Source organism: Aulonocara stuartgranti (assembly GCF_965226115.1).
Source record: "Aulonocara stuartgranti genome assembly, chromosome: 4".
Classification (NCBI taxonomy): Eukaryota; Metazoa; Chordata; class Actinopteri; order Cichliformes; family Cichlidae; genus Aulonocara; species Aulonocara stuartgranti.
The window spans coordinates 38,201,800-38,217,228 of NC_138942.1; the positions used below are offsets into that span (position 1 = coordinate 38,201,800).

The 15,429-nt window shown below is 41.9% G+C and overlaps 1 protein-coding gene across 6 annotated transcripts in view; it reads right to left on the reverse strand.

Moving 5' to 3' along the window:
• LOC309704922 (NACHT, LRR and PYD domains-containing protein 12-like) overlaps positions 1 to 14,916 on the reverse strand; it is a 191,542-nt gene extending 176,626 nt beyond the window's left edge. For 3 of the 6 annotated variants that reach the window (XM_082530430.1, XM_082530432.1, XM_082530427.1), the window contains exons 1-4: positions 13,837 to 13,933; positions 9,417 to 9,552; positions 323 to 472; positions 103 to 216 (exon numbers count right to left, since the gene is read on the reverse strand). In XM_082530430.1, coding sequence (XP_082386556.1) covers positions 103 to 216; positions 323 to 472; positions 9,417 to 9,526 — 374 coding nt within the window. In that variant the 5' untranslated portion in view covers positions 9,527 to 9,552; positions 13,837 to 13,933. The other 3 variants (XM_082530429.1, XM_082530428.1, XM_082530431.1) reach the window with 3 other exon arrangements.
• Between the last annotated feature and the right edge of the window lie 513 nt (positions 14,917 to 15,429).

The following is a 15,429-nucleotide window of genomic DNA, read 5'->3' on the forward strand; positions in this document are numbered from 1 at the left end:
AAAAAAAAAAAGAAATGTGTGTGAAAAAGAGCTGAGCTGATATTAAACATGAGGATTTATTCAAAAATACAGAGTCAGGAACAACATCTAGACACACATTACCTCTCAGCAGCAGAAGAACATCCTTTAAAGTTTACAGGAATATCCTTCGAGTCGTTGCTCTTTAGAGACACACAGCTGGGTTCAGGTCCAGGAGATTCTGGCCTCTTATTGATCCTAAAAGAAAAACAATAAATGTAACAGCTTCATGAGACAGAAAGGAAAAACTGGAAATATTAAATTAAAGACATGATGAACAATCTCATAAAAATAATGTACTCACTCTTTGTCACATAACAGTCTTTTGTTAAAGTTTACACGGATATCCTTTGACATGTTGCTCTTTAAGGAAACACAGCTGGGTTCAGGTCCAGGTTCTGGATTAGTTTCAGGGTTATGTCCAGCTGAGCCTGGTACGCCCCACAGCTCTGGGCTTTAAAACAACACACACAGAGGTATGAGTGTGAATAATGATGGAGCAGTGATGTGAGTGCTGAGCTGTGACATGGAGAAGAGTCATGGACAGTTAGAGATGGTCATCTCAACTCTGAGCTTTGGTCTGGCTCTCATGTTCCCCACACAGAGTGGCTTTAGAGGGAGGCACTCCCTCCTCTCTGTCCTCACACTGATCCATGCTGCTGAAAACATCCAGATGAACAGAATCAACTTTTTGGGGAGTTACTGCATGATTGAGCATCAAGACACTTTTTAGTATTTTACTAATTTCTGAAGCATTTTACCAACTTTGTTCAAATTGAGATTTTGAGTTTGACTGTTGCTGCAACACCAGGATGTTACTACAGAATACACTTTATATTGTGTTCAATTGGATGTTAGTCCAGTGGTCCTAAACTGACACACCTGCACCTGGATTCATTCTGACCAGATTTTAGCCCAACAGTGTTTCATACTTCATACATCAGACACAAACTCTGCAGCTGTCATTGTGTGCAGTGTGTGTGCAGCAGGACACCGTGTCCTATGAGTGTTATACTACAATAAACAGAGCCTGACCGCGGGCATACAGAGGGCAAAAACCCACTTATGCTCTAAAGATGAAGTTCTGTTTCTCTTCAAATGACCCTCAGAGGTCATTAAACACATCACAGATTACCTCAAGAACAACAGGCTGAAGAACATAAAAACAAACGCAGAGTTTCTGTCTGATGGTTTGAACATGAAACAGGAATTATTGAACAAAAACGGACAGTTTACTAACTCTGCGGAATTTATGATCTAGCATCAGCACATTCACCTACAATACACGAATGAATATCACCAGTTAAACTGAAAAAGGAAAATAACCTGCATACAAATCCGACAGCAGACTATAGCGAACGAGCAGAGAAATGCATTTTATAGATGAAATGTTGTCAGCGACTTCTGAAAAGCAACTCTTAGGCCACCCCTGTCTCACTGTCAGCAGGTAATGAACATCCACAGACTGGAAGACCGTTTCCATCACTAAAAAAAGGATCCATAACTCGAAATTTCGAGTTATTTTCTCGTAATTTCGACTTATTAGCAGTCAAAAGGGTTACTGACGCCCATTCCTACGAGCATCAGTAACTCGTAGGAATTGCAACATGGCGCCTGTGTTCGGCTTGGCCGCTGTTGCTGCTCCGTGTTTTTGCCGACTGCTTCAGTATATTATTTTTTATCTTCTCATCTCATCTGTGATATATCATGAAGGTCTAATTGCTACTCGGATCTACAGTTCACATACATTGTTGAGTATCAAAATATGTATGGAAAAAACTTTTGACAGCTGGCAGAGCTACCACCAGGCTTTCCCTCCGCCGTTTGTCTGCCCTCCTCCCTCTCCCGACTACCGGTACCTGTTCTTAGCTCCAAATAATAACCCAGGAGCAAGAACAAGGTTAAGGAGATCGTCTAGAAGGGGCTGTAGGTCTGGTGTCCAGGCTAAAAGGAAACGCGCCCGACAGAGGGGATTTCTTCCGCTCCATGGTAGAGAACGTCTCCGGTATTTGGTACCGGTTCCCCTCCAGGATGTGGATAAGGCCGATCGGTTACCACCTAGCCGGCTTTTCATCACGGGCGAACAGAACGATTACCTGGATCGGCGTCTTGTCTGGAGATGCGGGATGTTTTCACTTTGGCCTATCATTCTACAAGACCACAGTTCCACAGCTAGAGGTACCGGGAGACTACGTCCTCTTTCCAGGTGTCTGCTGTCAATTCCCCGTCAATCAGCTGTTGATGACGTCAGCCTGTCACCTCCGCTTCAGATCGCTCTCCTGAACGCTCGTTCCATAGCCAACAAATCATTTGTACTGAATGACTTTTTTAGCAGTAATAGTCTGGACTTCATGTTTCTCACAGAATCTTGGCAGCGGGAGAATGAATTCATCCACCTTAATGAGCTCTGCCCGGTCGGCTGTCGCTTCATTGGGACTCCGCGTTTGGACCGTCGTGGTGGTGGTCTGGTCGCTGTTCACCGAAACAATTTCACTTGCAGGACTATGGACTCTGAGTTTTTCCCTTCCTTTGAGTCACAACTTCTTAAGGTTGGTTCTTCAGATATATTTTATTGTGTTTTAATTTACCGCCCTCCCGGCCTCGCTGGTGTTTTCATTAAAGATTTTACGGACTTTTTATCTTCCATTATTAAACTGGAGAAAGTCTTAATGATTGGGGATTTCAACCTCCACGTGGATGATCTTAGCTGTAGCATGGCCTCTGACTTTTTATCCATTACAGACTCTTTTAGTTTCATTCAGCATGTCTCTGGACCCACCCATGTTAAAGGCCACACCTTGGACCTTGTGTTTTCTCTTGGCTTAGACATAACTAATGTCTGTGTTAAAGACGTACAAGTGAGTGACCATTCCTGTGTTACTTTTAGTCTTCCCTCTGTACGCACCACCTTCTAATCTCATGTTCCATAAGCGGTTCATAAATCAGGATGTTGCTTTGAAGTTTTCTAATTTGTTGGACCCTCATGCGATCAATGGCTGTACTGATGCTGATGTTGCTACACAGTGTTTTAATAATCACTGCTTGGAGATTTTAAATTCAGTGTCACCTATGAAATCTGTGATTGCTGCCTCAAATAGAGCTTATCCATGGATAAATGATGACATAAGGAAGGTCAAAAGAATCTGTAGGAAAGTAGAACGCCTTTGGAAATCAACCAAACTCGAAGTTCACAGGCTCCACCTTAGGGAACTTTGGGTTTCCTTACATGAAACCATAAAAACAGCCAGATCAGGATATTTTTCTCAGTTAATATCATCAAGCAAGAGAAATTCCAAGGTACTGTTTGACTCCATAAACTCTATTGTTTCCCCCGTGGTCCACCCAGTACCAGTGACCTCCATATCTGAGAGTGATGAGTTTCTGAATTTCTTTGTGGATAAAGTTGATCATGTCCGTATGAGCATTGGCTCTTCAATACCATCTGTTTGTGTCTCTGGGCCACCTCCCCCTCATTTACTGTCAGTGTTTAACCCAATGACCATACATGACCTTTCACTCCTGCTGGATAAAATGAAAATTACCACTTGTGCAAATGACATTCTACCTGCTGGGCTGTTTAAAAATGCTCTCTCTGCCATTGGCCGCTCTATTGTAGAGATATGCAATGCCTCTCTTTTAACAGGTGTGGTCCCTACGTTCTGTAAGCATGCTGTGGTTGAGCAGATATTAAAAAAGAGCAGTTTGGATCCAACTCAGCTTAAGAATTATAGGCCTATCTCTAAGCTTCCATTATTATCAAAATTCTGGAAAAAGTAGTTGCAGATCAGCTTACCACTTTTTTAGAAAAACATGAAATTTATGACAAATTTCAGTCAGGTTTCCGTAAAAGTCACTCAACAGAAACCGCATTACTTAAAGTCTCTAGTGACATTATGATGTCAGCTGACTCCGGAGCATCCTCAGTCATGGTTTTGTTGGTCTGCCTTTGACACCATTGACCATCCTGATTAACAGGCTCCGGGACGTAGTCTGTGTGTCTGGTCTGGCTTTGAAGTAGTTTCAGTCACACCTCTCCAACATATCTTTTAGTGTTTTTGCGAATCGGTTTATGTCACATTCTAAAGATCTGACATGTGGGGTACCGCAGGGTTCAGTTCTGGGTCCTATTCTATTTCTTTTGTGCATGTTACCTCTAGGACTTATAATTAGGCAGTACCCTGAGGTGTCTTATCACTTCTATGCTGATGATATTCAGCTCTATTGCTCTTTTAAGCCGATGGAAGTCCATAAACTGTCCTCTTTAATTAAATGTTTAGCTTCCATTGAACAGAGGCTTGGTGACAACTACTTACAGTTGAACTCTGAGAAGTCAGAAACATTAATTATTGCCCCCGACAACCAGATATCTCTAATCAAACAGCATCTTGGTTCTCTTGGCTCATCTGTTCAGCTGAGCCTCAGGTACCTCGGTGTGATCTTTGGTTCTGCCATGTCCCTACAACAACACGCTCACAGTTAATTAGGAGCTGCCTTTTTCAGCTAAGAAACATCTCCAAACTGCGAACTTTGCTGTCTGAGTTAGAAATGGTTATTCATGCTTTAATTTCTTCTCGCTTAGATTATTGTAACAGCCTTTTTCTGTGTTTGAGCAAAAGGAATCTTGAGCGTCTCCAGTTAGTCCAGAATGCTGCTGCAAGGCTTTTAACTAAGACACCAAAAAGAGAGCACGTTACACCAGTGTTACGCTCATTACACTGGCTTCCAGTACACTTCAGAATTCATTTTAAAATCTTGGTACTGACTTTTAAAGCTTTGACTTGTGATGCCCCTGCTTACATTTCTGATCTTTTAGAGCCCCACGCTCCCTCTCGCAGCCTGAGATCTTCTCATCAAAGGCTGTTGGTAGTCCCACGAACTCGTTTTAAGACCAGAGGAGACAGATGTTTAGAGCGGTGGCCCCCAGGCTGTGGAGTGCTCTCCCTCCATCTTTACTTTGACTTGACTGTATTTATTCTTTTAAAAAGCAGCTTAAGACTCATTTATTTAGATTAGCTTTTAATTAGATTTGTGCTGTGTGTTTGATTATTTTATGTATTTCTGTTTTATATTACTGTGAAGCACTTTGTGGTTTTATCCTGTGAAAAGTGCTGTATAAATAAATGGATTTGATTTGATTATTAACTTGGAATTTTGAGAAAACTAACTGTTAATCAGTAATTTACGTGAATGGCGTAATTTCCTTGTTACCCGGAAGCTGAAGCCCTCAGCTACAAATGCTACAGCTAAAGATACCAGAATTACAGCCAGTCATAAATGCACAAATTGCAGATAATTTTCCGTGTGGCTTCAGAGATGATGAAATCCTTCTGTTATTAGCTGAATCACATGGCGTTAATATCAGCAAACGTACTCTCGAAAGTGCAGATTTGTTGCGATCCGGTTTTGAGTGCGCATTCTACGTAGATTACTGATTGGCAGAACTAACTCGAAATTTCGAGCTACTTTTCTCAAAATTTCGAGTTACAAGTCGAAATTTCGAGAATGGATCCTTTTTTGTGGCGGAAACGAGCTTCCATAACAGACTGATGGAGGCAGGAGAAGCTGCCTACAGTCATCAGTCAGTGGATCCACAGTAACATCGACTCTGAGCTGCTGATCATCAACTAACTGTTTCTGTCTCATTCCCAGACTCTGATCTCACATAAAACGAAGCAGATTTATGCTGAAACTAAGCTGCACACAGCTGATGTTAGCCAGGAAAATAGTACCGACTGCTAACATTACCTTAACATGGAGATGATCAACTGCGCCACAACATTCACGAAAGCCAAAGTAAAAGCAACGGAAGGAGACGATCAGAGAGGCGTTTGAGGGACGTTCAGAGTCAGGAACCTCAGAAACGGATCAGGCTGGAGTTTAATTCTGTTTTCATCTTTAGAAACATCTGGAAATAGTTATAAAAAATGCTGCGTAATAAAGAAAAATAGTGTAGATTAGTTTGAGTTGTGTTTAGCTGAGCTGTGTCTTTAATCAAATCTAAACTGAAGAGTTCATTTTGTGGAGGAGCAGCAAGACTTTCAGTGTTACTCTCAGAGAAAGCCTCCCAAATGTCTGTTGTCTTACTAGTGGAATTATCTGGAAAATGAACCAATTCTTATAAGCTGCTTTTCTATATGAGCAGTCAAAGCATTTTATACAGCGTGCTTCATTCACACAAGCACTTCTTTTTCTAACAATGCCACTATGATGGATGCATCGGAGAGCAAGTCGGGGTTCCATATCTTGCCCAAGGATACCGTGGCTGACTGGAGCAGCCAGGGATCAAACCTCCAACCTTCCAGTTAGTAATTCTACCTGCTGAGCTACAGTCTGTACTTCCTGAACAACACACCCTCCGTTTGTTTCTCCTCCTTTTTTGACCACAAAAATAATTCTAAAACTTTTCGTTATAAATACAAAAATGTTCTGTTCAAATGGCTTTTAATGAGCCTTATAAATGAAACAGTTTAAAAACATCGAACTACTAAATCAAGGGTAGCCTGAATTTACAGTCACACTGAACACAGCAAGTGTCCCTGCTCTCAGATACAAAATCTGCCTTTAAAAGTTAAGAGTAATGAAATCAGCAGTTCTGATTCTAGAATTTGTAGTCTCACACACCACTTGTGCATTTTTGTTGTTTTGATTTACATACGTTGATATTGTGCTGTAAACAAATGATGAGAACATTTTCTAAAACCTTTGAGTGTCCATCAGGATCCTGTAGAAACAGCTTCCAGCTCAAACATCAATATTCTGAATTCTGTTTAGAAAGAAAAAGATTTCTAGAAAATTCTCTAAAGAATTCATCATCGGTTTTGTTTTCTACTATTTTTTTGAAATGTTCCTCTAGCACAGATTTCTTTAGTCACATGTCTTTCTGTGTCTTCCATACAAACATTAAACATGCAAACACTCAACACAGCAACACTGAAAGCATTTGAGTGTAACTTTCATTCAAATTAAACTTTATACACAATTACAATAATGGAAAAAATGACTAAATATTAAAACACTACAACCACTGAAGAAAGAAATAAAACCAATCACAATCAACAACAGAGTACGATAATAGAACAATAGAAGAGACATATCATACAATTCATATACGTTCATGTGATCTCTACATTCAAAAAACCCAGTAACCTTCAATCCTTCATTTAAATTATATTTCAATTCCAGCTGGCAGCTGTTGGAGTCAAACTGTTAAATGTTGTCATTGTTACTTAAATTTGTAAGTCTTAGTTCAAGCAGCAGGATCAAAGACATTCCTTTGTTTCCTCCGCAACCAGTCTGCTGGTGGGGGACATCCCCAATGTGAATCATAGTTCACATTTTATTATGGGGACATCCTATCTGAAGGTTCTGTTTTCTTGGTTAATAAGCTTCCTGCTTTTATTACCCTTTTGGTGAGCAGGATGTCACACAAACGCACCTCCAAACACAAATACACACAAGCACATTCAAGCACATGCATATACACACATACATAAGGAGGTCTGGTTTCTTCGCCAGTTTTCAAGGAGGGTTAAGGATGGTTTCTCCACTGAAAGGAGGTTTTTCCTCCGCCGCTGAGGGCATTGAGCGTTTGGTTTCTCCACCAATATGTAAGGAGGCCAGAGCTCTCACTGGTGCCTATTTTGTGTGTGAACGAGATGAAATACATTGCAAAGTATTCAGTGGGCAGCACGTAGTATGTAGATCATTGAAGGAAGAAAGTAATGAGTTTGTGCACAAAGCAGATGAAACAGTGAGTGTGAATGTGTCTGACGTCACTGTGTGTGTGAGCCACAGAGAGGAGTGAAAGACAAAGTCAAACATCCAAACTCAGCCTGCAGTTCTGTTCTGTGATTCTACATTTGACTATCCGTTGAGTTTGGTGTGCACTTCTGCTTTGTTCAGATGCATTTAGATACATCACCTCCACTCTCCTGTCTTTCCTTCTCTACCATTGCCTCCTAACTGGGGATGGGTACCGGTATCCGGTGCCATTATGGCACCAGTTCTGACATAAACGGTAGTAACCAGACCAAAAAGCAGCGCACATTTCAGTGCTTTTTTTCCTGAGATGTGATACACTTTGGATTCTAGCCAATCATTTTACGTTTCCGAGGATAGTAGGCGGGTCCAGGTACGTACGTTCTTTTAGAGCAGAGCTACAGATTGAAAATGCCCAAGGCGAAGCGGTCAAAAGTCTGGCTGTACTTCACAGCAAAAGATGCAAACTCAGCAGCAACAAGTGCTTCAAGCTGATACTGTGATACTGTCAAAGGAGGTAACACCTCAAATCTGATGAATCAGGGTGGCTGTAGCTCAGGAGGTAGAGCTGGTCACCTACTGATCGGACGGTTGATGGTTCGATCCCAGGCTCCTCCAGTCTGCGTGTCAAATATCCTTGGGCAAGATACTAATCCCAACTTGCTCATTCTGATATTTTCCTTTAAAATTTGATGGTATAATTCATCTGAGTTTACACTTTATCTGCATAAATACAGAAAAACAGACCCAAACACCAGAAACCATCAGCAGAGAAAATCAGAGTTTTTCTCTGCTCTCTTTGCCACAGCCCATCCCAGCAGCAGCTGAAGCAGCTGACTGTCACAACACTGAATAACACTTTAGGAGGAATTTCAGAGGTCAGTAAAGCTCCAGTTTCAACATCAGTTAATTAATCATAGTTCATCACAAATGTTAACCTGGCTGGCACACATGTTATTGTTAGCCATTTAAATATTAGCAGTTAGCTGAGGCCACAAGAAGAAGAGGCCCTAGAAGAACAATGGATGATAAGATGAGATTTTCAAGACTAGGCAGAGACGTGTTTTCCTTTACTGTCTCTTACAGAGGAGGGAGCAGATACCAGACGAGGTCACGGAGGTACGGGGAGGATTCGCAGCAGACAGCAAGACTGCCACGTCCATGCGAGAGAGCCATGGCTACGATAATCTCTGTTTTTGTCTCACTATATAATGTTGTACAGCCCATGTGAGGGTTATCCTCTCTGTGGACCAGATGCTTGATTTCACACAGAGGTCCACCAACTGAATTTGATCAGTTGTGGAACGATTTACCTCGACAGGCTCCTTCACTCGCTGCTTTTAAACCTCCTTTAAAACACACTTTTACTCCCTGACCTTTGACCCAGTGTGACATGTTGACTCACTACCTCAGACAGCTTAAAAATAGTCTTTTTGTTTTTTGGTGCTGCCTAAAAGAACCGTAAAATATCTGCCCTATATACAGTTATGTTCATATATTTTTGTACTACATCAGGAAACTCAAAAACATAGTTTGTAATATTTTAATCCTTATTTTTAAAACTGTTTTTGTCATTTTTCTTCTCCATTGCATCAAAAATCATTATTTACACTGAATAAATGAGTCAGCAGCTCTCTTACATTGTTGCTGCAGGTTCATTACTGAAGTCTGGAGGTTTATCATTGGACCAGTCACTCCTCACAGACACACAGCTGGAGGCTGCAGATCCTGCTCCATCCTCTTCCTCCATCTTCTTGATGTCAGGGTGGAGTTAGTCTGAGAGGCAAACACACACACTCAGAGGTGCTGTTGTACTGGAAGCATCACACTGACGGGTTTCTAAAGTTCTCATTGATCATTTCATGGAGTTTCTGTGGTAAACACTGTCCTGTGACGTATGTGTTATGGTGAGGGTCATGAGGGCTAACCAGTCCCACTCCTTACTCCTCATGTTTCAGCCTGAAGCACAATAACAGGCTAAACCTAACCAGGAGGCTGTAACCTCAAAGGGACTTCATGGTTAGAAATAAAGGTTCAATGAAATGAAGCAGATCATAAAAACATGAGTTCCAACTTTAAAAGAAGCATCCACACGATGACGGCACAGCAGAGGAGCACTTTCTCTAACACACTGATTCAGTTCCACTGACACAAGGACACACATAGGAAGACACACACACACACAAGCCTTTATAAGAAACAACACAATCATCTGCGCTTGACTTGTCAATCCAAGTCCTTAGCCCATGAGCCCGCGGTATCACACCACAGATATTCCCTTACTTTGAAAAAATAAAGCCAGTTTTCAGAACAGACCTGGGCCCTATTTCAAGAAGCTGGTTTAGTGCAAACTCTGAGTAAGTATACCCTGAGTTAACGAAAACTGGGTTTTCGGTTTCACAAAGCGAGTTTAGATTAATTCTGAGTGAGTTACTATGACGACACACTCCGTGAAGCTAACCTGCCCCCTAGCAGGTTTACTTCAACTAACCCTGACTTTCTCCGCCTCTTTGTCAGAAACCTGACTGTAGGAAGTGTCAGACATGGCGTGTCCCTTCCTTGAAGAGCCAGTAGATCGTGAAGCCCAAATTCTCCGCAGAGCTCTCCGCCGGGAGAGAGTGATTAGAGCGCGTTTGGACATTTTATCATTTCCTGATGATTTCCTGTGTGAACGTTACCGTTTTTCAGCACAATCTATAATTTATTTGAATAACATCCTCAGGCCTAATATTGCTCATGTGACACATCGCGGACATGCTCTCAGTTCATTACATATTATTTGTATTGCACTTCGGTTTTTTGCAAACGGGAGCTTTCTGTATAATATTGGTGACGCTGAGCACGTTTCCAAGGCTACCGTCTGTCGGGCAGTCAGGAATGTTACAGTTGCACTGAAACGTCTCCTGTACTCGTCTGTGGTGTTCCCCGGTCATAGACCCACAAGATTTATCAAAGAGGGATGCCACAAAATTGCAGGTATCAGGATGAACAAAACTTAATTCATGATGTGGTGATACTTGAACTACTACTTAAAGTTTACATTTATTCTCACGGTTCCCAGGCGTGATTGGCTGTATAGATGGCACTCACATTCCAATCATTGCTCCTTCAGTAAATGAAGGAGACTATGTGAACAGGAAGTCTTTCCACAGCATTAATGTGCAGGTACATAGTTCCCTGTAGCATTTCAAACTAACAAATCATTTCATTATAGTAATGGATGCTAATTTGTGTTCTCTGCACTGTGAAGATCATATGTGATGCTGCCAACATTATCACAAATGTGGAAGCCAACTGCTCAGCCTCTGTGAGTGGTGGTGGTGGAGGACCCCCGCCTGTTTTTCGGGCCTCCGCTTTTTTTCTGTTGGCTATAACGGGTCACATTTGAGCATACAGAGTAAGCAAATATGTACTTGTAATGTGCTCAGATAATTTCAATAAGTGCTTACAGAGGGGAAATTAATGTAGCCTCTAACTGCAATTGATTTACATGGGACAAACAGACCAAGCACTATGGCTCGTAATACAATTACACCTCACCTGTTTGGACTATATTTTTATATTTCATTTTTACTTGCTGCCAGGAACGTTTGGGGCCTGTTGGGTTGCACCTGCGCTCACATCACATCACAAAATAAAATGTATGAAATAAAAAATAAAATAAAATATAATAAAATAACGTGTTAAATGGGTGGAAATCCCTCGATCAATGTTTAAATTAACACTCACGCATTGACTCTGTCGGCTATGTTTTGCCATGCATGCTCTCTTTCTTTTGCAGCTGAGCCTGTGTTACTTTTTTTCCGCAAAATTTGCATGTTATCGGCATATGCTGCCATCAGAATTTCGGCCTCAAGCGCTGTAAGATACATTGACCGCGCCTTCTTTCCCTCCGTCTCCATGGTGACTCGCTTAATCTGTGCTCCACTAATCAGGGCTTTATGTATCCTCGTGCGCGCGTTTAACTTGGGGTTAAAGCAACTCCGCGTTGACTGAACTACTTGTTATCAGCCTTTCTGAAACCGAATATTCCGAGTTGGACAGTTCGGGGTTACTCAACCCTGAGTATCGTTTTTCACTCTGAGTTTTCTAAACCGGCTTCCTGAAATAGGGCCCCGGGGTCCGTTCTTCGTACCTCGCTAAGTAAGTTAGCTGGATTTGATTGCTGACGATTTCGCGTGATCTTGGGTCGTTCGGTTCCCCGAAGCTCATCCGGGACTTGCTGCCATAGCAACAGAGCCGTAAGCAGGTCCCGAGCAGGTTTACTTTATGTAAACAGGATTAGATCGCGGCCACTCAGGTATGTCCGCTTCATTTATACGAAAGCAACAGCGATATTTTACCACTGTTTCACCATAAATAAATAACATCAATGTAACTAAAGATAATGCAGCACTTGATCCTTTTATTGATGTCACACAGATACATACAGGTCATTTCCTAAAAAAGGGAAATGTACTATTAACATTCTATTACATGTATGTGATTATTACAGATGTAATTCATATTTCACAGTAGTAATTGTAAATTACTTCGTGTAATCAAGATGAGAGACCACGGCTATAAAAGCGAAGGTGGATTTGGGAAGCCTGTCGCAGCCATGTCCTGTCCGTTTACGCGAGCCACCCATTGTGGAAGGTGCAAGATTGATAAGGAGAGTCCTCAGAATTCAGCGTATATTGCGGGATAGACAGGATCCTTTAGCTCAGCGCGACAGTGTGCTCATAGAGAGATATCGATTTTCCCGTGAGGGTATTATTTACTTAACCAACTTGTTGACGAGGGGGTGCAGGACCACCACCTGTCTTTTTTTGCTCTGCCCTTTTCTTGGTTGCTGTTATAAACAAACAAACAGATTATTTCAGGGTCTCTTTCCAAGAGACTAAAAGCAATATAAGTGATAAATATTACCATTCTATAGAATATTCTTATATTTCACTTTTACTTGTTCCCATGTTCTAGTGGGTCCTGTTGTGGCTCTAATGTGAAAGAGGATATAATATAACATATTATAATATAATATAATGTAATATAATATTGGATAATATAGTGTAATATGATAAATCTACCCTACCGCCTACTGGTGTTGGCCAGAGGGGCCGATGGCGCGATATGGCAGCCTGGCTTCTGTCAGTCTGCCCCAGGGCAGCTGTGGCTACAACTGTAGCTGCCTCCACCAGTGTGTGAATGTGAGAGTGAATGAATAGTGCTATTGTAAAGCGCTTTGGGTGCCTTGAAAAGCGCTATATAAATCAAATCCATTATTATTATTATTATTATTATTGTTATTATTAAATTACTTACGAGTTTGATTTGTCAGCAACTTCCTGCCAGCCCTCTCTCCTTGCTTTTGCAGCCTTTGCAGTGTTCCCTTGCGTTTTAATTAAACTCTGAAACTCCTGAAATCCCTCACTCAGGAGTTCTTGCTCTGCTGCCGAAAAATACCGAGCGCGCTCCTTCGACATTTTCGCCGACCAATCAGAGGGTTGCCGATCAATGTTTCTACTATCGATGCGTAGCCCCTTTTACGACACCCAGTGATCTCACATGACTTCATCCAGCTGTACTGATCGTCAACAACAGGTGTGTTCGGAGAACCGGGATAGCGAGCTCAAAGTTAGCGCGATGATTTGGTCTTGGATGTAGTAAGCGAGGTAGGAAGAACAGACCTGATGTTTATGCTACAGCCTGTTTACCGATATAATCAATATCAGATATCAGAGCAACAGAAACCTCGGTGATCAGGACGCTGGGACTGAGAACAGGAAGTGGCTCAAACGTCACAGTTTCATAACGTCACCCTGAACTCCACTCACAGAGTTTCTGTCGCCATTGTTGTTTTTAAAGTCCCGTGATAAAGGCGGGTCTTTCTGTGAATCCGCACGCTCATTGGCTAATAACTTGCGATTGACACACCGTTATCCAATGAGCGTGCGGGAACTTCCGACATAAAGTTGTTTCCTTTGAAAAACCAAAGTCTGATTATTTTTGCCTCCACTGACGGAGCCTGTTGCTCCCGCCACAGAGACACAGTAATGTCAGAGCGGTGTTTACACTCACCTGCCTCAGCACAGCTCTCACTCTCCTCCTGCTCTCTCACACTAAAGGAGGCTCAGCTAAACTGCGCACTTCGCTTCACTTCCTCTCTACTTACAGGAAATCAACGGAGTGGACAGAAAGTGCTGAGAGGAGCCGACCGGCCTCACGCTTCACCCACAGACACGAACAGCGTGGAATTATTTTATGTCATAAGAAGAAACATATTCATGTTAACACTGACCGGTCTCAGCTCCACCTTCCTCCTCCTGCTACTCTGAAGGCTTTCACTTTCACTGCTCCGCCCTAAACACAGAGGATGCTGGGACTTGTAGTTTTTTCCTTCCGGTGTGGTCTTCCTCTTTGTTTGTTTGTTTGTGTTCAAGTCATTTCGATCATGTAAACATCAACAGAACACGTGAAGCCACACAGAGTTTGTATGTCGAGGTGGGTAGGAGGGTTTGAGGGTTAGTCACTATGGTCCAGCAGTCCATTCTGAAATTTCTCAGAGTAACAGTGTGACTAAGGAAACAATGCTGCTCAGTTAGAAATGGTCTGTTAGAAATATTATTGTGAATCCAGTTTCTAATAGTTATTGTAGGAGCCATATGAGTTGTTCCTTTTTTGACTAAGTGGGTTGGTTTAAATGGACTCACTGTATTGGTGCACGGGTGTGGGGTGTGTCTCATGGGTGTGGTAGATGATAAATGTGGTTGCACTCACCTAGTGATGGCCAAATGAAGCTTTCCGAAGCACTGAAGCTTGTATTGAAAAACGGTTCATTACTCGAAGCTTTTCAACACAGTCCTCTCCGGTGACATCTGGTGGTGAAAATTTTGAAGAGCAGCTTGAATCTGCAAAATAAAACGGACTGCTCAATTATCACTGCTCACTCAAGAGTGGAGTTCTCTCTGATATTGGGCCACCGTTCCGTTGCTTTGAACATGTAATTGGTTTTGTTTTCTCGATTGGGGGGCTGAAAAAAATGTAATGCGTATCTGCGTAATACATTTTGATCAATAAACTTTCCCTATTTAAACATGCACTATGGTGGCCTTTCTTTGCTCATAACTCCTTGATGTTGGTAAATACAATAAGTGAGCAATATATATAATATACATATGAGAATGCACAGCTCATTATGGAGTATGCCCCTGCTGTGAAGTCCTGCCTCCATCTACTTGTCGTTTAATCACTGGACAGGTTCATACAAAATATTAGATTAGGCCAATTGTCCTATACATATTTTTGACCTAGGGGTGGGATTGATTGTGAACTGGAAAGGGAAAATGCTTAGGAAGCTGAGTACGGCTGCATCGTCACTGATTTGTAGAATCATTTTGATTCGATACAGGATCCGATTCAATTTGATTGGAATCTGGAAAGTTTTGTCTCAGTCAGAAATATTACAATTCTGATCATTTAACAGTATATATCCATAATTTCGTATCTATTAAAAGAAAGCTGACACATGTGAGACTTAATTAGAGATGTAAACAGAGAGTTATGAAACCTGCAGCTGCAGAAGCCAGCGAAGAAAAAAGAGGCAAACACAGCGCGGACCCGCCGACGCACCAAAATCTGATTCTGACGCGTCGGGTCCGCGCTCTGTGTTCA